This window comes from Phodopus roborovskii, unplaced genomic scaffold (assembly GCF_943737965.1).
Source record: "Phodopus roborovskii unplaced genomic scaffold, PHOROB, whole genome shotgun sequence".
In the NCBI taxonomy this organism is placed as follows: domain Eukaryota; kingdom Metazoa; phylum Chordata; class Mammalia; order Rodentia; family Cricetidae; genus Phodopus; species Phodopus roborovskii.
Genome location: NW_026126447.1, coordinates 20,388,916 through 20,411,678, shown reverse-complemented (window position 1 = coordinate 20,411,678; position 22,763 = coordinate 20,388,916). Strand labels below are relative to the sequence as shown.

Genomic DNA, 22,763 nt, shown 5'->3' with positions numbered 1-22,763 from the left:
CAGTTTCTTTTCTCTCCAGGTGTCTTTTTTTTTCTTCAGGAGGAAAAATGGCATCTGTTGCAATTGATCCACAGCCGGTATGATTTTTAAATACTCATTTCTTGGCCCCTTTTTGTCTTCTGTTTTGAGTCATTAATATCCACTCCTCTCTGATTGCAGAGTGTGGTCACCAGGGTGGCCAACTTGCCCTTGGTGAGCTCTACCTATGACCTCGTGTCCTCTGCTTATGTCAGCACAAAGGACCACTATCCGTATCTGAGATCTTTGTGTGAGATGGCAGAGAAAGGCGTGAAGACCATGACTTCTGTGGCTGTGACAAGTGCGCTGCCCATCATCCAGAAGCTGGAGCCACAAAGTGAGTTCACATTTAATAATCCATATGGAACCCAAGGGACTAGGTAATGTGAGCTCTACGTTAACACCAGGGAGCCCTCAGGTCTTCCTGAAACACAATGCTGCCTCTACCTGGAAACTGTCTGGTGACCTGTCTGTGACAAAGGGACTGCTTTGTAGCTTGTTCATTCACATTAGTGTAATAGAAATGTTCCAGCCAGGCACGGCGGCTCATACCTGTCTTCCCAATGCTTTGAAGAGGAGGTGGAGGAGAAGTGGCAGCTGGAGGCCAAACCATTGCTACATAGTGAACTCAAGGCTGCATGGGCTGCATGAGGCACTGTCTCAAACAAACAAACAAACAAAAAGGCAATGGCTGGACTTGGTGGTGTATGCCTTTAGTTCCAGAACTCTGGAAGTGGAGGCCGGCCAGCCTGCTCTACCTAGCAAAAATCCAGGCTAGCTAGATCTAGAGAGTGTCTCAAGAAAAGAGAGAGAGAGAGAGAGAGAAAGAAAGAAAGAAAGAAAAAGTAAATTTCAGAAATGCTTTTGTGTTAGCACCTGAAATTACAAAGGGATCATCCAGGGGGTAAACTGATGACATTTTAATTTATTTTGCATCTGTTTTATGTCTGCATTTGTGTGTAGGTGTATGTGGGTGCATGCCATAGCCATGGTCAGAGATCAACAGGGATCAATTTGGGTCACCAGGCTTGGCAGCAAGCACCCTTACTGACCTATCTTCCCTGCCCAAACTTTTCTTCCTGAGACAAGATTACATATTGTAGCTCATGCTGGCCTGGAACTTACTATGTAACTTTGTCCTCCAAATTCAAGGATAACCCCCCCCCCACCTTAGCCTCTCAAATGGCTGGGACTGCAGGCCTAAACCAACATGCCTGGTTTATGCAGTCCTGGGGATATAACTTTGTGAATATTAGGCAAGCACTCAACCCACTGAGCTACATCATCAGTCCAAAACTTTGTGTCTTTAATACTAACATTATTGAGAAAAGAAAAATCTACTTAAGTTAAAAATGACTGTAGCTCAATGGTACGGTACTCTTCCTGGCATATATGAGGCCCTGGATTCCATCCCAAGAACTGCAAACAATGACAGCAAGCTCATTTTCATTAGCGGTCGGTCCCCATTCCCCTCTACCCCCCTCAGGTTGCTATTAATTTATTTTTAATATAAGATTATTTGTGGCCTCTGGTACAGGCAGAGTCGTAAAACACGGTGTTCTACAACAGGCTTCTTTTACTTAGCACATGAGGTTTTCAAGACTTGTCTGTGACACAGCATTGCATGTGCTTCATAGCCATGGCAGATGTTCATGTTGCATCTGTATCGCTGTGTACTGAGATAAGTAGGAATCAACTCATCCTGGGAATGTGAATTTTTTTATTTTTTGAAATGTGAATTTTGAGAGTTTTCAGTTACTTTATTTCCTGAGTGAAGGGTCGGTGGAAGCTTGCCTACTTTGTCCCTAACATACAGGGCTTCTTCCTTAGCTGCTTTTCCTGTTCAAGCCCTTATTTACCTGTCATTGGAGGGAAGTTGCCAGCAACCTGTCTGATTTCCTCCTGTCAGACCTAGAGAAACCAGGAAGCAGGTTTTGTGGTTTTAACAAAAACAAAACTGCATCCTTGCTATTTTTGTATAAGGCTAAATAAAGCCCTAAGGTATTGTCATATATGTTTGCTCTGTACCTACCGTGACCATTTTCCTGTGTGTCCCATGTTTCCTGCAGTTGCTGTTGCCAATACCTATGCCTGCAAGGGGCTAGACAAGATCGAGGAAAGACTGCCTATTCTGAATCAGCCAACAACCGAGGTGAGCTTGGGACAGTGTTGAGGCTTGCTGCTTGGCGTGTGTTCATATTCTCTTTAGCCCAGGCTCTGTGTGCCACAAACACACAAATAGCTTGCCCTTAAGCTCGAGCTGGGTGTGGATTTGGAGGAGTCATGGCTGCTGCCTGACTTCTTGAATTGCTTCCAAGAAGCAGAGAGGAACTGTTAGAACTAACTTTTGGTTAGAGCGCTTTTAGGCCAGTGGCTATCAGTGTAACTTGGCCCACTCTGTAAATTGTTCTTAAATAGTTGATTCCATGTGCTGGATGTATATACAGCTTCGAGCTGGTCTGGGCTGGCTTTGTACAACGCTGGTAGGAACCCCATGTATATTTCACAGCTAGCCAGTGTTAGCAAAATGGTTGCCTCATCCATCCTAGTGATCCAGTAGTTCAGGTAACATCCTAAATTTTTCTTTCTGGTTAAGAATACAGCATTACATAAATTGATAGCCCGGGGAAAACCAGGCTGTGTCTTTCACCATTTAAATAGGTAAGTTTAGTGAACGACTTTTAGAATGGTTTTATATATGTCTCTAAAATCTTCACTTATGTTGCACGAGGCTATCATAAGGATAGGAATTCTTTTTCATTTGGGGTATTTAAATTTTGATGAATGGTTGGCTAGTATAGTGGTTCATGACTTGAGTCCCAGGCTTCTAAGAGGAGACAGGCTGTTCTCTGTGAGTTCAAGGTCAGCCTGGTCTATATAGCAAGTTCTTGGTCAGCAGGGATAGACCCTTCCTCAAAAAAATAAAAAATTAAAAGGGAGGGGATGTCTGATGACTTATTTATAATATCCAGCATAACTTATGAACTGGGATTATAGCTCATTGCTTGCCTACTATGTATAAGGCCCTAAGTTTGACCAGCAATAACACAACAAAAATAGTCAACTTTTTGTTTTTCTAAGTAGATAAAAAAAAATTAGGTTGGGATATTAAACCAAAAGCCTCATAAACTGGGACCTTATTAAGAAGTAAATTAGAAGGTTTTGTTTCTTGTGGGTTTGTGCCACCCTCCTCTGTCTCTCTTTGCCATCTTCTCTCCTCCCTATCATTCTTCTCTTTAACCTAGACAACCCTTAAGTGCAGGGCCTAGAGGACCAAGTTCAGCTTGGTCTGCAGTTTCCTCTCTGGAATGATGTGACTTCTGAATGAGTATCTAAAGTTTTATAATCTCACCAATAGGTAGTAAGTTTCCGTTTTTTGTTTTGGGGGGTTATAGAGTCTCTTAGCCTAGGCCGTTCTTGAATCCCTTTGTAGGTAAGGATGACATTGAGCTTCTGATCCTCCTATCTCTACCTCCCAAGTGCTGGGGCTGTAGGCCTGTAGACTCCCATGCCCACTTTTTAAGGTGCTAGGACTCAAACCCAGTTTTTCATGATGTTTACATACTCTACTAACTAAGCTGTGTTCCTAGCCTATCACACCCTTCTTCAGTGGCTTTTTTTTTTTTTTTTTTCTACTTTTGCCTATACACAAACGTAACATTGTAAACATTTTCTAGATTGTTCTTTTGGGGGGTAGGACAGGAGCAGCTGAGGATTGAATTTAGGGTTTTTGGTTTTATTTTGGTTTTGAGTCAAAGTTTCCTTTGGTATCAGAATTCAAACTCCAAGCATCAGCCTCTTGAGGGCTGGGACTATAAGCCTGAGCCACCACACCCAGCATAAGATAAAGTTTGGAAAAATACTGAAAGTAAGTTAACTTTTTGTGGAGTAAATGGGGCACCCATGCACCAGTGCATGTGGGGAGTCAGAGATAGCTTGGTTTTCTCCTTCCACCACGTGAGTCCCAAGGGTGGAACTCAGTTTTTTTCCGGCTTGGTAGCACTTCCTTTTGTCTGCTCAGCCATCTTCCTAGCCCTAAGATAAATTCTCTTTTGTTCGTTTTGGATTTTGAGGTAGTTTCACCACACAGCCTTGGCTGTAGACCAGGCTGGCCTCCTTGGCTTCTAAGATAAATTATTAATGGACAAAGCTAAACATGGTGTCACACGCCTTTAATCTTAGCATTCAGGAGGCAGAACCAATTGGATATGAGTTCCAGGCCAGCAAGGGCAGTGTAGTATGAGACCTCATCTCAAACAAGAACAGCAAAACCAAAACAACTTGCCTCAAACAAATTGATTAATTTCATGTTTATTTATTTTATTTGCACATCTAATGGTCCTTAAGGAGTGGGTGGATGGCAGGACAAAGAGACCTTACAGAGACATTTAGCCTCATTGAATCTTAATTTAATGCCCAAGACCAGGAGTAAAGGGGCATCTTCAGCCCATCTTTATGCAGCCCTTGTAAAAGCATAAATATGTATTTGCCCATTTTTCCTCACCAGCCTGCTTGTCTGTGTTCATTCTTACAGATTGTTGCCAATGCCAAAGGTGCTGTTACTGGCGCTAAAGATGCAGTGGCGACAACCGTGGTGGGGGCCAAGGATTCTGTAACCAGCACTATCACAGGGGTGGTGGATAAGACCAAAGGAGCAGTTACTGGCAGCGTGGAGAGGACCAAGTCTGTGGTCAATGGCAGCATCAACACAGTTTTGGGGAGTCGGATGGTGCAGCTTGTGAGCAGTGGAGTAGAAAATGCACTTGCCAAGTCAGAGCTGCTGGTAGACCAGTACCTCCCTCTCACCCAGGAGGAACTAGGTAATGGCGCTTTTATACTGAATGAAGTTATTTTTTATTCCCTTTTTAAAAACTTTGTTCATTTATTTAGAGACAGGTCTCACTATGTAGCTCTGGCTGGCCTCTGTAATTCTCTATGTAGACCAGGTTGGCCTTGAACTAGCAGAAATCTGTCTACCTCTGGAGTACAGGGATAAGTGTGCACCGCTATGACTAGCCCAGAGCTACCATTAACCTTTAATTAATTAATCAGATTACATTTTATTTTGTGTGTGGTATTCGTGCATGCTACGATGAACATACAGAAGACAAAGGACAAGTTGCAGGGGCTGATTCTGTCCTTCCTGCATGTGCGTCTCAGTCATTGTTGTATTGCTGTGACAAAACACCATGATCAAGACAACTTATTAAAGTTGGAGACAATGATGATGGAGTAAAAGCATGGTGTCAGGACAGCTGAGAGCTCACATCATTTTTTTTTTCTTTTTTTTTGTTTTGTTTTGTTTTGTTGTGTTTTGTTTTTCGAGACAGGGTTTCCCTGTGTAGCTTTGGAGGCTATTATCCTCGAACTGGCTGGTCTTGAACTCATAAAGATCCGCCTGCCTCTGCTTCCCAAGCTCTAGGATTAAAGGTGTGAGCCACCACTGTCTGACTCACATCTTGATCAGCAGGCTAGAGGTGGAGAGAGCACACTGGGAATGGCACCAGTCTTTTAAAACCCCAAAGCCTGCACTGGGACAGACCTGTTCTATCAAGGCCACACCTCTTAATCCTTCCCACACAGTTCCAGCAACTGGGGACCAAGTATGCAACCAAAAGCCTCTGGCCCTTGTCATTCAAACCACCACAGGGTGGGTGCTGGGACCAAACTCAGGTCGTTAGGCTTAGTGGTGCCTCGTCCCAGCGAGCCCTGTTTCTGGCCTTTCTTTCCTTTCATTTCCTTTCCTTTCCTTTCTTTTCCTTTTCTCTTAAGACAGGGTCTCACCTAACCCAGGCTGGCCTTGAACTTAACTACGTAGCTGAGGATGACTTTGACCCTTCAGTCTCTACCACACTCTTTGTCTTTTATTTATTTATTTACTGAGGCAGGGTCTCACAGAGCCCAAGCTAGTCTCAGACTCACTGGGTAGATGAACTCCTGATCTTTCTTTTTCCGTCTCTTAAGTGCTGGTATAATAGGTGTGTACATAGTAAGTTCCAGACCAGCCAGGGTAGCATAGTGAACACGGCTAAAAAAGAAAAAAAGAAAAAAGAAAAAAAGAAAAAAAAAAAAAAGCTGGGCTGGTGGGGGATGGTGGTACAAAGACAGGATTTAAAACCAGGTCCGAAGAAATGGCTCAGTGGAAGGACCCGGGTTCAAGGTTCAGTTTTCAGGACTCACATGAGTACTCACAGCCCTCTAACTACAGTTCCAGGGGATCTAGCACCACACTCATGTGGCACACAGATGCACATGGAGACAAAATGCTCACACACACAGACTAAAAATAAATAAATCTTAAAAAAAAAAAAAAACTTTAAATGTTTCAAGCCATTCTTGGTTATGTAGCAAGTTTGAGACCAGCTTTAGTGGTTAGTGGTCCTTAGTTAACATTACTACTTGTACTATGTACCAGGATTCTAAGTTGCTAAGAAGTTCATGCTGATGGGAAGGAACATATGTAAACACACATGCGTGTGTGTATATATGTGTAAGTGTATAACAGATACAGTAGTAAGTCAGGGTGGTCAACCCAACAGTGGAGATGAAGGACCTCAGGGAATTGAAACATCTTTGTTGGAATCACAGCTGAGATCCCTTGTTTATTTCCTTCTTTCCTTTTTGTCCATTATTTCCAGAGATAGAAGCAAAAAAGGTGGAAGGATTTGATATGGTTCAGAAGCCAAGTTACTATGTGAGACTGGGGTCCCTGTCTACCAAGCTCCGCTCCCGGGCCTACCAGCAAGCTCTCAGCAGGGTTAAAGATGCCAAACAGAAAAGCCAGGAGACCATTTCTCAGCTCCATTCCACTGTTAATCTGGTGAGTATGGTGTCCTTCTAACAATGGGAGTAGATATAATTAGGAAATTTAAGAATTTCAATATTGTATATGATAGCCCTCTAGAAAAGGAAGTAAAACTAGATCTCCTGGGGGCTCAGTACAGCCATCTCCCTATCCTGGGACATGGCAGAATGTGATACTGTTGGTAGTGACACAGAGATGGCTGTCAACTTCCACAGAACCCCAGGGCTGATAAGAGCAACTTCTGTGGGGCTGGAGAGAGGGCTTAGAAATTAAGAGCACTTGGTACACTTGCTGAGTACTCAGAAGGATTGTCAGTACACACAAGCACACACACACTCAAAAGCTCAGAAACACCTGTAACTCTAGTTCCAGAGGATCCACCACCCTCTTCTGGCTTCTGAAGGCACCAAGCAAACCCATTGTGCACATACATGTATGCAGACATACACTCAGACACATAACATAAAAATAAGCAGGCTGCATGGTGGTGGTGGTGCCTTTATTCTTGGGAGGTAGAGGTAGGTGGATCTCAGTGAGTTTGAGGCCAGCCTGGTTTACAGAGTGAGTTCCAGGACAGTCAGGACTGTTACACAGAGAAACACTGTGTCAAACAAACAAACAAACAAACTAACTCTAATTAAACAATTAAACAAAACAAAAAAAGCCACTTTAATCCCAGCACTTAGGGAGGGGGAGGTAGGGGGTTATCTGTGAGTTTGAGGTCAGCCTTGTCTACATCTCACATTCTGGGACAGCCAGGACTAAAAAATAAATAAGACCTTGTCTCAGAAAAACAAACAAGCAAAAAACCAAAACACTAAAAAACAAAAAAACACTAAACAAACAAAAAAGTTGGGCTATTCTAGGAAGTTATAAATGTATAAATCTTGAGCAGTTTTCCTCTTAGATATTTGCCTTACAGATACTTCTTTTACTTAATAGTTGGAAGAGACACTAACAGTGTACAGCAAGGGTAGGGGTGGGTTTGTGTAATGCATCACAGTAGATTATTGTGCGGTCATTAAAGATTGCCAAATTAAAGAATGGCATGTACAGTGCTGAACATCAGTTTCTTCTAGGAAGAACAGGTGGCTGGTGACAAGAAAGAGGAAGGCTAAATTGCCTTGCCTTCCTCTTTTTTTTTTTTTTTTTTTCTTCCCCTTTGTTTTTGAGACAAAGTCTTGTATAGTTCAGGCTGGCCCAGAACTTGATGCACAGACCAAGCCAGCATCAGACTTGTAGCAATTCTCTTGCCTCTGCCTCAGGAGTGCTGGTATTATAGACATGCACCACCAATGCCTGGCTCTTCTCTGCCATTTCCCCATGCCTTTTTCTTCTTTCAATTCTCATTTACCCTTTGTGCAACTATAAACTCCATTCTGTTCTACCTGTCCTAAACAGGAGATACATTGGGCACCAGCAGTTTCATAGTTGCATAAAGGCAATGAAGAGCTATTGCTACTTGGCTGACTGCCAGGTCGATAAGTAAATGCAGCTGTCATTAAGCTCTCCCAGCAATCCGTGGTATCTATATTACCTGTGTTGGCCACATAGCCGCAAGCAGGTGGAAAGGGAAGGATGGTGGTGCTCATCTGTTTTGTTTCATTACAGATTGAATTGGCCAGGAAAAACATGCACAGCGCCAACCAGAAAATTCAGGGTGCTCAGGATAAACTCTACGTCTCATGGGTGGAGTGGAAGAGAAGCATCGGTTACGACGACACTGACGAGTCGCACTGTACTGAGGTGAGATGGAAGAGTCTTTCACTGTTAGTTTCCCTACGCATCCTCACAGGATATGCTTCTACCAGCCCAGCCTGGTGGCACAGACAGGGAATCCCAGATACCTGGGGTGTTGAAGCAGGAGGGTAGCAGGTTCAAGACCAGCCTCGGCCTATCTGAAAATAAATAAAGAGAGGGGTTGGAAAGGCAGATAAGAGTCCCTGGGGCCCACATAGTAGAAGGAGGTAACCATGTCCCTCAGGTTCTCTGCATTAGTGCATACAGTCAATGTAGTTTAAATATTACTTTCAGAAGTAAGGAGCCGGCTGGGGAATAGCCCGGTGGTGTGAGCTCCTGTCTTTGAATGGGTGAGTCAGGTGACTTGTGGAAAAGGTTAGGCTGCCCCCCCCCCAAAACTGACTGTAAACCTGTAAAGAATAGGGGCTGATGCTCCAGAACTAGCTCAGCCCTTCTTTGTGTCCCTAGTGCCAGTGTGCCCGGAAATCAGTATCAATTGTTTGTTCACATTGTATCTTCTTGCTAGAGATTAGAATATCTAAATTAAACTAATGACAGGGAGTGTCTGTTGCAATGTCTGCTCTCTCCTGCTTGCTGTTCTTCATTTTAAGGTGATGACATTTGCAGTCAACGGGTTCAAATCTCCCACCTAGCTACTTTCCATCTATTAACTGAGCGAATTACTTAAACTCTAGGCATATGTGCCTAGCTGTGAAATAGGATTCGTACTGCTGCATACAGTATTGTTAAAAGGGTTATTTAAAAAAAAAAAAAAATCAAATTGGTTGGGGGCTTAGCTCAATGACAGAGCTTTCCTCCCAGGGGGGAAAGAAGCAAACACCCAGCAATCAAAGCAGCTTCATGAGTATTGGACGTCTGTATGGATACACAGTCAGCATACTATGGTTGGGCTAAGTCATACATAGCACCATTGGATCCATGGCTAATTCTTGAGTTTGTTTTATTTTTAGCACATCGAGTCACGTACTCTGGCTATTGCCCGAAATCTGACCCAGCAGCTCCAGACTACATGCCAGACTCTCCTGTCCAGCGTCCAAGGGTTACCACAGAACGTCCAAGATCAGGCCAGCCACTTGGGGGTGATGGCGGGTGACATCTACTCAGTGTTCCGCAATGCTGCCTCCTTTAAGGAAGTGTCTGATGGCTTCCTCACTTCTAGCAAGGGGCAGCTGCAGAAAATGAAGGAGTCCTTAGATGATGTCATGGATTACCTTGTTAACAACACGCCTCTCAACTGGCTGGTAGGTCCCTTTTATCCTCAGTCTACTGAGTCTCAGAGTGCAGAGATGGACAAGACCAGCCAGAAGGTCCAGCAGTCCCAGCTCAAAACTCACTAAACCTGTCCTTGTCACCAGTGCACGATGTAGCCAGGTGACATCTTTTGCTATTTTGAAATTAACCCAATAGGTGACTTTAGATTAGAAAAGCAGCTAGTTCAAAAAAGGTCCTCGTTATGGTCATTAGTGGCTGAATTTAAGAGCTGTAAAGGTGCTGGCGTTAGCACGTGAGTTCCTTTTCCCTGGCTGATAAGTGGAATGGGTTAGGCACATGGGAGTCCAGCCAGGTGTACTTAAACATTCTTGTCTGTGGCCTTTGTGTTATCAGCTGCAAATGTCTGTCTGTACTGAATAAAGATTCATTCGTGTGGCTTCTGCTCTGACCTGACATCTGCTCCTGTGAATTCTGAGCAGGCTTCATCTTTGTTCATCTCAAGGCACATGCTTATGCAACTTGAATTTAGTTTTTTTTTTCTTTTTTTTAATTCCCTATGAAGAAATGCCACCTTTGGACTCAATAAAATTCATAGCAGGATGGAGCACTTTCATGCTGTTGTCATGTGGGCTTTGTGTGTTGCTTTTGTTGACCTGCTTGATCTGCATGACATTGTGAAGCACGTACATGAATTGCAGTTGGCCTGTTGGGGAGTTCAGCAGGGTCATAGCATTGGAAGACAAAATCTGATCCAAAGATTTCAAACAAATCCAAAGCTAATATGAGGCTGGACACATTGCTACTGCTACTCAGAAGGGTGATGGGGGAGGACCACTTGAACCCAGGGATTAGAGAGCAGCCTGGGCAGTAGCGAAGCCCACATACAAGGAATAAAAAGGGTCAGTAAAAGGGCTCAGCAGGTAAAGGTGCTAGCTGCCAAGCCTAATGACTTGAGTTCAAGACCCACCCCATGATAGATAGAAAGAACTGATTCTGAATGTTGTTCTCTGAGTTCCTCATGCACAAGTATGCACACACGCATCACACACACACACACACACACACAGAGACCAGGGGATGGTGGTGCATGCCTTTTATCCCAACATTCAGGAGGCAGAGATAGGTGATTCTCTTAAGTTTGATGGTAGCCTGGTCTGCATAGCAAGTTCTAAGACAACCAGGACTACAAAGAGAAACCCTGTGTCCAGAACAAAAACACATTAAAAATGTGGAGTGTCTTTTTCTTTTAAATAAATTGTAAAGGGTGTGTGTGTGTGACTGGAGAGATGGCTCAAGGGTTAAGAGCACCAGTTGGGTTTAATTTCCAGCATGTACATGGCAGCTCAGAATTGTAACTCAAGTCTCAAGGAGATCCAACACACATGTAGGCAGAACACCCATTCACATGAAAGGAAGATAGAAAGAAATAAAGAAAGAAAGGAAGAGAAAGGAAGGAAAGAAGAAAACATGCTACTACCTAAAAAAGTCAGAAAACAGCAGTCTATGGCCATACTTCCCTGTACACTCTTTCAAGCATGGAAAAATAAAAACTCAACAGAAAACGGCATGGTGGCACATGCCTCTAGTCTTAGTGCATAGGAGATAGAGACAAGAGAATCAAAGCTCAAGAATAGTCCCAGTGTGACGATGAGGCGATGTGGCCCAGAACTCCAGAGGCAGAGGCAGAGGCAGTCCCATCTCCTAGTTTGGAGACCTAGGCTTCTTGAGACCCTGTCTCAGAAACACAGAAAACCTAAAGGAAAAAAATAATTCCTCGTGTGTTCATTAGAATTTTATTAGGTGACAGTTGTCCTTTTGCCAAGTTATCCAACCCCTGAGAGGTTTTCAAAACACTTTCTTTAGATTTATTGTATGTGTGTGAATGTTTTTTCCTTCATGTATGTATGTGTAGTATGCACATGTCTGTTACTTGTCAGAAGAGGACATTGGGTCCCCTGGAACTGGAGTTACAATTATGAGCCAACATATGGGTGCCCCGGAATCAGTCCTGTCCTGTGAAGGACAGGAAGCAGTTGGGTGGTTTGTATCACTTTCCCCCCAAAAAACATAGCAGATTTTTTTTTTAATTGCCAAGAGCCCAGTTAAACAGTAAGTTACAAGTGAGATTGCTCATTGTCCACTTGCCTGGATAACTGGCTGGGCTATTTCTGTGAGAAAACAATTTCAGTCATTGGTGAGATGCCCATAGGAAGCCATCTGAGGACAATTAGAAGTAAGAAGTCTAAGCAATCTGTCTATGGTAGCCAGGCTTCTAGTCCCTTTAAGGGTGACTTGCTGTTTAGGGCTGGTCATGATTCTTGCACAAAGCTGCAGTCTCATTAAACTTTGAAAACTGCAAGTGCAAGCTGAGGATCAACTCAGCTAGTAGAATGCTTTCCTGGAGTTCACTAAACCCTGGCTGGATTAAATCTGTAACACTCATAAATGAGGTGTGGTCACTCTTGTAATCTTAGCCTATTGGAGTGCCAGCAGGAAAAGCAGAGATTCGAGCTCATCCACAATTAACTGAGCAAGTTCAGGGATAGCCTGGACTACATGGAATGCTATTGGGGAAAAAAAAGAGCATTTTCAAGACAGCAAATTCCAGGGGCTGAAGAGATTGGTTAAGAGATTGGCCTTATTGGTTAAGAGCACTGGCTACTCTTGCAGAGGACCTGGTTTCCATTCCTAGTTCCCACATGAAGGCTCACAGCTGCTGGTAGCCTTGTTCTAGGGGATCTGAAAGGTCTCTTCTAGTCTCTGTGGGCATTGCATGCACATGGTACACATACATACCATCAAAATATCCCTATGTATAAGGTAATATCTTAAAAATAGAATGTTAAAGAAAAAAGAAAGCAAGTTCTAGAGCCACACATGCTGCCAGTTTTGCTAAGAAAAGAGCAGGGCTGCCCTTCACTGGAACTACATTGTAAGAAGGTGGTCTCTACCCTGGCTCATGCCTTTCTGTGACTTTACCTGTGTCCTTGATGGGGTGCTGGGATCTGCTGGTTTCCTGTCAGCTGTACTTGGTTGGCAGTTACAGACCTTCTGGCTTCAGGAAAGGTAGATTGTTCATGGGTCTTTGCTGCTTCTTCTTCTTCTTTATTTTTCCTTAGTTCAAATTAGCCATAACCTTTCCATTCTGTGCCTCAGAAGTATGTGAGTAGTGCATTTCAATTGATAAGAATATTTATGTTTAGCCAGGCAGTGGTGGCACACACCTTTGATCCCAGCACTGGGGAGGCAGAAGAAGGTGTATCTCTGTGAGTTCCAGAGCAGCCTCCAAAGCCACAGAGAAACCCTGTCTCAAAAAAAAAATTATGTTTATAGGTATAAAAATGTTTTTACATTTATTTGCTTTATAGTGTGGGTGTATGGGCACCATGATGGGCATAGAGATTAGAGGACAATTTGTGAGAGTTCATTTTCCCCTCCCATGTGGGTTCCCCATCAGACTCAGCTCATCAGGCTTGACAGAAAGAGCCTTACCCTTACCCTTTGAGTCATCTCTCTGGCCCTGTGTGCTTTGCTTTTGAGATGGGGTCTTACTGTGCCACCCAAGCTGGTCTAACTCCTGGACTCAAGCAATCTTCCTGCCTCAGCCTTCAGAGTACAGGGACTGTCAGTGTGTGATACACATCTGGCTTGGATTATTCATATGTAATAACTACATGCATGCTTTTTCTTGTTGAGACAGCTCTGGCTGCCTTCAATCTCCTGAGGACGGAGAATATAGGCACAATGCTTCATTTTGAATGTATACTCTGTGTTTCTCTGTGACTAGAGTTTCTGTGCTAATTAAATTGATTATGAAAAGGAGACAGGTCTGAAATTCATTCTTTCTGAGCAATAGAATGCAGACTAGAGCTGGGGGTGGTGATGCACGCCTTCAGTCCCAGCACTCAGGAGGCAGAGGCAGGCACATCTCTGAGTTCAAGGCCAGCCTGGTCCAAGGAGTTCCAGAACAGCCAGAGCCACATAGAGAGGAGACCTTGTCTTCAAAAACAAAGCAGCAAAGCCAGACCATAGTGCAGATGACTTTTAGAAGAAGCCCCTGCTGCTTGTCACAATCTGTGAACACTGGTTATAGTTTTGTCTGCCCGTGCCTTTCTGTAGAGAATTTGTGTAAGCATGCATGCTTTACATTGGCTTATCAGTATTTGGTATTTGGTGTCTTCAAATCTTAAAGCTTCATCGTGGCATAAACTGACAGGAACTTTAGTTTTATCTTACCAGGTCAGGGCAGTGAGTCATAGCTGCATGAGCTCTGGTGGTCTAGCCTGTGCAAACAAACACCGAAGAGAATATGGAGTGCTGTCCGATAGTCTCTTTAGATTTCTCTTGTTTTACAGACCAATGATGCCTCTATGGATAGAAGTTAAATATTGAGGACAGGGGCGTCTTTTAAAATCTTTTATTTAGGCTGGGTGTGGTGGTGCATGCCTTTAGTTCCAGCACTTGGGAGGCAGAGACAGGCAGATAGCTGAGTTCAATGCCAGCCTGGTCTGCAGAGTGAGTACCAGGAGAGCCAGGGCTACACAGACAGACCTGTCTTAAAAAGAAAAAAATTCTAAATACAGAGTCTTACTATGTTTCCCGGACTAAATTCAAACTCTTGGGCTCAAGTAGATTTTGGTCTCAGCTTCCCCCAAGAGCTCAGACTGTAGTAGACACAAACCATTACACCCATCTGCACAGTCTTCACTAGCTTGCACTAGAGGTGTGAGCACACGAGCTGTGGGACAATGACAAGTAATATCTCTAACTGGCCAGCTGGGGTAAGGACATAATACCAGGAAATGATTAGGGAGAACACACCTCCTTTGGTAAGACATTTAAGGTGCTGAGGAGCTAGTGAAGTAAAAAGATAAACTAAAATTTGGGTTATGCTCGATGCCTCTTTTAGAGTATTACTTCAGAGGAGGAAGGAGAACAGGTCTTTAACACACAGCCTAACTGGTGCCTGGGAAAGCAGCTGTGGGAGGAGGGACATGCTCTCCACAGCTGGGTGTTTCTTGGCTCCTGTGAGCCAGGGCCAGTTAGATCAGCTCTGATCCAGTTCCAGGAGTAACTCCATACTGAGGTCTTTATCTGTGATGGTCTTTGTGATGTGTCCTTGACCCAGTAAGCATATGTGTTTGCTGCTTTTGTCTCAAGGAAACCTTCAGGCTATCGCTATACACTTACCACACAGGTTTTCTGTGATACAGGCTGTTCTGTCATATTTTAAAATGGCTTCATGGTGAAGATGTTTCTTGCTCCTCTTCTGAGACTCTGATACTGACCTTTCGCCATGTGTGTAGAAGTTACTAACTCAACTCTTTCTGGGATAGGCTCAGTGGTTTTGGTTCAGGCTAGCCTCAAATTTATGGCAGCCCCCCAGCCCTAGACTACTGAGTGCTAGGATTATACAGGCCTTTCAAACCACTTTGGCAAGTTGAGGAAGCCTTGTAATTTAAATTCACCATCCTCTGGGGCAGAGCTATGAGGCAGGGGCAGGGTCCAGGAGGAAAAGACCATTGGAATCACACCTCACTTAGTGGTGAAATGGTAAATGGCTGGCCATCTGCCCATTGCTGAATTTGATAGGTAGAAATGATGGTTGGCACAATACATATTCAGGTTTCAGCTAGGTAACCATTTCAACTGATAGGAAATCAGGGTGAAGCAAGACATTTAGTTTATGTTTCAGAGTGGGTCAGACAGTTAAGTGAAGTTCTTTCTGTTTTCTTTCTTTCTTCCTTCCCCCCTCCCCCCCCCCCGCCCCCTGGACAAGGCTTTGCTGATTAGCCAGTCTAGCTTTGAACCCAGTGTGTACTAAACTCAATCTCCACGTTCCTCAGTGTTGGGACTTCAGAATGGGCCATCATGCCCAGGTGAGAGTCCTATCTCACACTGGCTTACACGGGGCCCTCAGGCCAGAAAAAAGGGATGTATCTCCCACAAAAGCCCAGTCTTCATAGAGATTGGACCTCCTAGACCTTTAGCCTGGAAATCGTTTCATGAAAGTTCTGTTGAAGTGAGCCAGATACAAGACTATAATTACCTTCATTTTGTGTTGATACTGAAAAGATATGCTTTGTACACTTACTAGGTGCAAAAAATTTGAATATGAAAGCAGCTACTCTATATGGTGTGTGTGTGTGTGTGTGTGTGTGTGTGTGTTCCTGAAAGTATAAGGTATGGACTCCGCCTGCTCTGCAGAGCATCCTGCTTAGGGCAAGTGAATGGGGGCAGTTCCTAATTGTTCAGGAAAGGCAAAGCAAGTGAAGCAGAACTGAGGGCTCCTGCGAGCACATCCTCAAGCTCATGCACAGCCAATTAAAGATTTGGGAGAGGTTTCCTCAAATATTTGCATGAGTTTTATTATTATTATTATATATCCAAACTATAGGCCAGCAAGATGGCTTAGTCAGTAAAGGCACTTGCTACCAAACCTGAAGATGCAACGTCAGTATCCAGGACCCACACTGTGAAAGGAGGGATCCAACCCCTACAAGTTGTTCTCTGACCTCCGCCCACTCTCTGTGTTGTGCATGTACACATACAAGCACAAGTTAAAAAAAAAAAAAATCTAAACTACTTTTATGTAACCAACTCAAATTTTATGTTTTTTTTCTTCATTATTTAAAGTCTGTTTCCCAAACAATTCCTGAACCTGTATCATAACTATTAGCACTATGCATACACGTTAAATCCTTATAGATAGCATTTCCATTTCCGTAGTTGCCTCATACAACCAGGAAAAGTACCACACCCTCAATATGTTTAGTGCCATCTTCTGGAAATCTGTGGTAACAAATATGTGCATCTGTGTTGTGTATTGTCTGAATGGTGCCCCCTAGGGGTTGCATGGTGAACAGCCTGCAAAAAATATTGAGCATCTCTGACTGTCTCATTAGTGTCACAATGTGCATGTCAAATCAACTCCACCTTCCAGCACTGATAGGCATTTCCAGCAAAACGCTTCTCATAGTCCTGCTTTGACAGTACACAGATGCTTGTCTGTGGCCATGAAACAGGTATTTGTTTTCTTTTTAAAATTTATTTAATGTGCATTGGTGTTTTTGCCTGCATGTATGCCTGTGTGAGGTGTTATATGCCCTAGAACTTGAGTAACAGACAGTTGTGAGCAGCCATGTGGGTACTGGGAATTGAACCCTGGTCCTCTGGAGGGGCAGCCAGTGCTCTGGACCACTGAGACAGCTCTCAGTCCCAGGTATTTATTTTCTGGGAAATGATTTGTGACACATTTCCCAAAGCCCTGCAAAGGTGGTGGGCAAGATCACTAATCTTAAACTCACCACGCATCATAGACTATGGCTACTCTTAGCTGCCCCTTCCCTCTCTGTTTCTTTCATAGCAGGTAGCTTCACAGTAGAGTTGGAGACAGCCTAATAGCCTAAAGGAACGTGCACACCGATTCGGTGTGGCTATAAGGAAGGTGAATTGTTCATATGGCACTCTTAAACTGTCTGTCCTAAGGCCTTAAGTGTGTGTTGGGGTGGGGGATACTGGAGGAAGTGTTAGTGGAGGTGGATGTGTTGTTGGCTTTAGGGACTAGAACTCTGAAAGAGAAACAGCCAACGTTCCACAAAGAATGCGCAAAGAATCGGCAAATAGGTCACTACTGTTTATTAATCTCCTTTCACAAGAGAGCTCAAGTTAGCTTTATTCTTCACTTCCTAAGCTGGATACTTCAGATACAGGTAGAAAAGAACTAAGGACCAGAGGGGGACTTGCTCCAGTGTCTTACTGATGCTAGTGTGCATATTTTCTACCATTTAGCATTTTAACTCTCTGACAGGAGAAAATCATAGGTGGTTTTCATGTTTGGCATCTAGAAAAATCCCTCTGTTTCTATCTTTTTGTTTTGTTTTCCAAGGCAGGAACTGTGTATCCCTGGCTGTCCAGGAACTCATTCTGTAGACTAAGTTGTCCTCAAACTCAGAGATCTGCCTGTGTCTGCTCCCAAGTGCTGCGACTTACAGGCCTGTACCACCACTGCCTGATTTGTTTGTATCTTTTGTGTTGTAGCTTCATTTTCAATTTTATGCTTAATGAAAATAAATATAGTGAGCTAGGCACAGTGGCTCACTCCTGGAATCCCAGGCATGGAGGATCTGATACAAGTCTGAGGCTATTCTGAGCTAAGGAGTCACAAAAAACAAAACAAAACAAAACAAAAATAACACACAGAATTTTGGTATTAAAAAGATTTAATGAGATATCAAAATAGAACAGAATAAGTATTAAAGGCAAAAAGTTTAGTGGATGTTAAAATATACATTCAATAACAAAAGCTAAACAGGTGTATCTTTTAACCAAAAAAGGCTAACATGACAGTTGGCTTTTCTGGCTGATGCTCCAAACCAATTTCTGTGATACTACTGGCCTCTGTGAATCCCAGGTTGCTAGAACCTTTGCAAAGTCAACATTCCCAAAGAGCTAGAATGCAAGTTACTCCTTCAATGAAAAACTTAAGGGATAAATTAGTAAAAGTTGTACCTCAGGTGCACAGTTCTCCAGCTACCGAGTTCTTTGGGGAAAGTACAATGAACGATACAAAAGAGACACGGGGCCTGTTGAATAAATGATGACTTTCCTTGTCCCCTTACCCCTCATTTTTTCCATATTGTTATGGAATACAATATACCAAGCATCAAATTTGCCATTCTGGGGATGGAGAAATGGTTCAGTTGGTAAAGTGACCGGACACAAGCATGAGGTCCTGAGTTTGGATCACCGGCACAGTTTGTTTAAACCTGGAGCTGTGGTGTGGTCTGACACCCCTGTGTTGGGGTTGCATAGGGTTATGAAATAGGCAGAACCTGGAGCTCCCTGGCCAGCCAGCCTACCAAGTCAATGAGATCCAAGTTTAGTGAGAGACTCTGCCTCAAAAACTAAGCTGAAGAATGATTGAAGAAGATACATAACATCAATCTTTGGTCTCAAGTGTGGACATGTGCATATCCACACCCACATGCCATACATAAACATTTTTATTTTGATCATTCTGAGACAAGATTGGTTTATGTATCTCTATCTGGCCTGATACTGTGTAGCCTGCTTTTTATTTTTTATTTCTTTTAAGACATGGGTTTTCATACAAGATAGGTTGGCTTTGAAAACTTGCTATGTACCTGAGATTGATCTTGAACTCTTGATCTTCTTGCCCCACCTCCTAAATGTTGGGATTATGGTGTGAGCCACATGCCTGGCTCATTTGAGCCATATTTTTGATATGTAACTCAGTGACATTAACGTAGTCCAAATATTACTATCGTTCACTACAGAGACTTTCCTCATTCACATAAAGTGATTTGTCTATTTATGCTATCTGCCTTTCTTTTTTGAGAGTTTTTTTTGTTGTTTTTGTTATTAGTTATTTTGGCTATTGGACCATTAGTTTTTCCCTGCACATTCCTTCCTTTTCTTCCTTTTAGCTAACTTTTTAGTGTGTTGGAAGTGGAACCAGGGCCTTTAAGATTGCTAAGCACAAGCCTTACCAATGAGCCACACCTCTGGCAACTATGATAACTATTTTCTAAGTTTTGTTTGGGGAAAGTTTTCTCGATGTAGCCCAGTCTGGCTTAAAGCTTACTACCACCCCATTCCCCCCGGGCCTTGCCTGCTGTTGTATTTCAAAATTAGAAAAAAAAAAATTAGCCATCTCAGTCCCAAGGCAAACCCTAGAGAAGTAGAACATTATAATTTAAAAAAATAATAATAATAACCCAAAATGCTCCTCATTGTTTTTTGTTTGTTTTTGAGACAGTTTTATTATGTAGGTCTGGCCGGCCTTGGATTTACAAAGATCGGCCTGCTTCTGCTTCCAGAGTACTGGGATTAAAGATGAGTATTTGACACAGTAAACAACACTTTAGTTGTGTGTTCCACGTCAGTTTCCTAGTAAAGAAAATTTCAGACTAGCATGGTGCCTGTCTATATTCTCAGCACTCCAGGGGTAGAGGCACAAGGAACAGCTTTGGACCCGGATGCTCATTGCACTTCGTTGCAGCTTGCTCTATCTTTGACCTTAGCCAATACAGGAAAGCGAGTGCTTGTTTTCAAATCTGTGGTAGTTAGAAAGAAAATGGCCCCCAAAGGGAGTGGCACTGTTAGGAGGCGGGGCCTTGTTGGAGGAAGTGCATCACTCTGGAGGTGGGGTTTGGGGGCCTCTTTTGCTCAAGATTCCCTCAGTGTAACTCCGGTTAGCTTCCTGTTGTCTGGAAGATGTGGGATTCTCAACTCTTACCCCTGCACCATGTCTGCCTGCCTGCTGCCATGTTCCTTGCCGTGATGGTAGTGCTATGAACCTCTGAAACTAGAAGGGAGCTTCCCCCCCCCCCCCCCCCCCGCCTCCATCAAATGTTTTCTTTGTAAGAGTTGCTGAGGTCAATAGGCTGTGGTGGCACAGGCCTTTAATCCCAGCACTTGGCAGGCTAGCCTGGTCTACAAAGCAGAGCCAGGGTCACCCTTTCAGTCTGAGGCAGAGTTAAGAGCTTATGTCTGGCTGTTTTGCTTATCTGAGCATTATCTTGAACTCCAATGCCTGCCTCTCGGTTTTGGTTTTTTTATGTTACATATTGGGACCCAGTGTGTGGCAAATTCATCAAAGAGCTGCTTTGAGATCACCAACCCATGCCCAGGCCTGAGATGCAGGACTCCTGCCTGAGTCCCTATCCGACTGGCTAGCTTTTCATTTGTTTTTTTCCCCAAGTCTTTGAGTGGGTGTGGGATTTTTTTGGTTGTAGCTTTTCTAAATAGTCTTCAACTCCCTCAGAGATCCATTTCAGGACAGGTTCCAAGCTACACAGAGAAACCCTGCCTTGAAAAACAAACAAAACAAAACAAAAACCAAAAAGAGTTGCCATGGTCATGCTGTCTCTTAACAGCAATAAAGACCCTAACTAAGGTTCTTCTTTTATAGATGCTTGATTTCACTGCCGTTGACTTGACATCTGAGACTGATGAAGTTCCTGATATTATACCTATGGAAGAGGAGGATTGAGCCAGTGATCATGCACTCATAGCCTTGTTCTCTTAAGGCAAAATGATTCCCAACAACATAAATACTCTTTTGTTGAAAATTTATCATGTATCAGCTTTTTATGTTTGCACCCGTGTTTATTCCTGTGGCTTTGGGGAAATGTTAATCAACTTTTTTTTGTTGTTGTTGTTTTTTGTTTTTGTTTTTGGGCTGTTTGATCTCAATTGTAAATGATGTGAACTTTTGTAAGAGATCTTGTTCATCATCATGTATCATTTTATATAATCCCTTAATTGCTGAAATGCCTACAATAAAATTAGACTATCGGCCAGTGAGATGACTTGGTGGGTAAAAAATGTGCCAGCAAGCCAGATGATCTGAGTTTGACCCTTTAGGACCCACATGACAAAGGAGAAAACTGACTCCCTGAAATTGTCCTTCACACACGCACAATAAAAATTTAAAAAATTGGCAGTATAGTCCTTGATCAGAGAGTCTTTTTATTTATTTATTTTTTAAGTGAACAATTGCTACTTTTTGTTTCTTAGAACATTCTTCTTTTGGTAACAGCATACTTGTGTCTTTGGAGGTCTCAGCCGGTCAGGCAATCACAGTCTTAAGCTTTCCTTTATTTTAGATATGGCCATTCGAATGAACAAAAGTTGGTTAACTAGGAGGAAACATAGGAAGCATAGACCTCAAATTTGTAATCTCTCCTACTTATGAGTAACCTTAATCAAGTTGCTCCATTCATGGTACCTCAATTTTCTCATCTGTAAAATGAGAATCGTCACCAGGGATGGAGACATGGCTGAACATAGCCACCAGGAACCTGAGAAGTTCCCTGCTTAGGGTAAAGAAGGGTGCTTGACTATGTGAAAAAAAGAATTTCAGGACCAGTCTGAGTGAAGAAAGTTAGTGATTTATTAAAAAGAAATGAGATGGGGTTGGAGAGAAACTCAGCTGGTGAGAGGACCTGTTGCTTTTATAGAGGCCCCAGGTGAATTCTCAAAACAGTCCGTAATTCCAGTTCTGGGGATCTGATGCCCTCTCCTGGCCTCAGAGGACAACTACATGCACGTGGTACACAGATACACATGCAAATAATACATACAAAAACACACAATACATACACAAATACATACATACAAAAATCAGTTTAAAAAAGAAATAGGCACATGCCATGCTTGATTTAAGCATGGGCATTTGGAGAGATGCTTAAGGAAAGGAGAGTATACACTGGTTTCTTGAAAGAGTCACGCTTAAGTGTTACTATTTTTTTCTGAGACAGGGTTTCCCTGTGTGTCCCTTACTGTCCTAGAACTCACTGTGCAGGCCAGACTGCCCTCTAACTCAGAGGTTCTCTGCCTCTGCCTCCCAAGTGCTGGGATTAAAGGCATACAATACGCCCTCGGAGAAAAGTACAAGACCCACAGAGCATTGCATATCCAGGACTACACAGAGAAACCCTGTCTCAAAAACCTATCCAAAAAACCCAAAGGAAAAGGTGATTTGTTCAGGGCTGTGTTATTTACAAGGGGCTACAGTGTAACCTTTACCAAACTACTCGCAATTTCATCCTGGGGAACAGAAACCTAAAATTCTAAGAATCTGCCGTCTCAGCAAAATACCTGTTCCTGGACCCTGGACCAAGTCTGGCCACGCAATGCTCTGTGGGTCTTGTAGTTTTCTCAGAGGAAGACAAGGGCGCATTGCATGGCGGGGGATAGAGTCCGCTTAGGAAGACCATTCCCGGAAGTCCTGAGGCGCCGGCGCACTGCTCTCTTCCGCAAGCGCGGGAGTCTCGGTTTTAAGGGCTGCGCCGTAGTCACTGGCTTGGTTTCCCGGGCCGGTTTGGCCTTTTGTGGTGCCGTGGCTTCCGGCGTGGAGGTGGCGGGCGGCTGCAGCGGAGGAGTGGCCGCCACCCGGGGCTGTCTGTAGGAGGGGAGCAAGCGTCCTCTCTGTCGCCGG

General features: G+C 43.4%; 1 protein-coding gene across 2 annotated transcripts; it reads left to right on the top strand.

Annotated features, from left to right (window-relative positions):
- Positions 1-21,271, top strand: Plin2 (perilipin 2). 2 transcript variants are annotated; one of them, XM_051188140.1, is made up of 8 exons: positions 1-77; positions 160-355; positions 2,088-2,170; positions 4,553-4,838; positions 6,657-6,838; positions 8,435-8,569; positions 9,535-9,825; positions 20,733-21,271. In XM_051188140.1, exons 1-8 carry the CDS (start codon positions 48-50, stop codon positions 20,811-20,813), a joined length of 1,284 nt encoding a protein of 427 aa, XP_051044097.1. In that variant the 5' UTR covers positions 1-47; the 3' UTR covers positions 20,814-21,271. The 2 variants fall into 2 exon arrangements, with proteins under 2 accessions (XP_051044097.1, XP_051044096.1); XM_051188139.1 differs by lacking the exon at positions 20,733-21,271 and having other exon boundaries at positions 9,535-10,409.
- Positions 21,272-22,763: the final 1,492 nt, after the last annotated feature.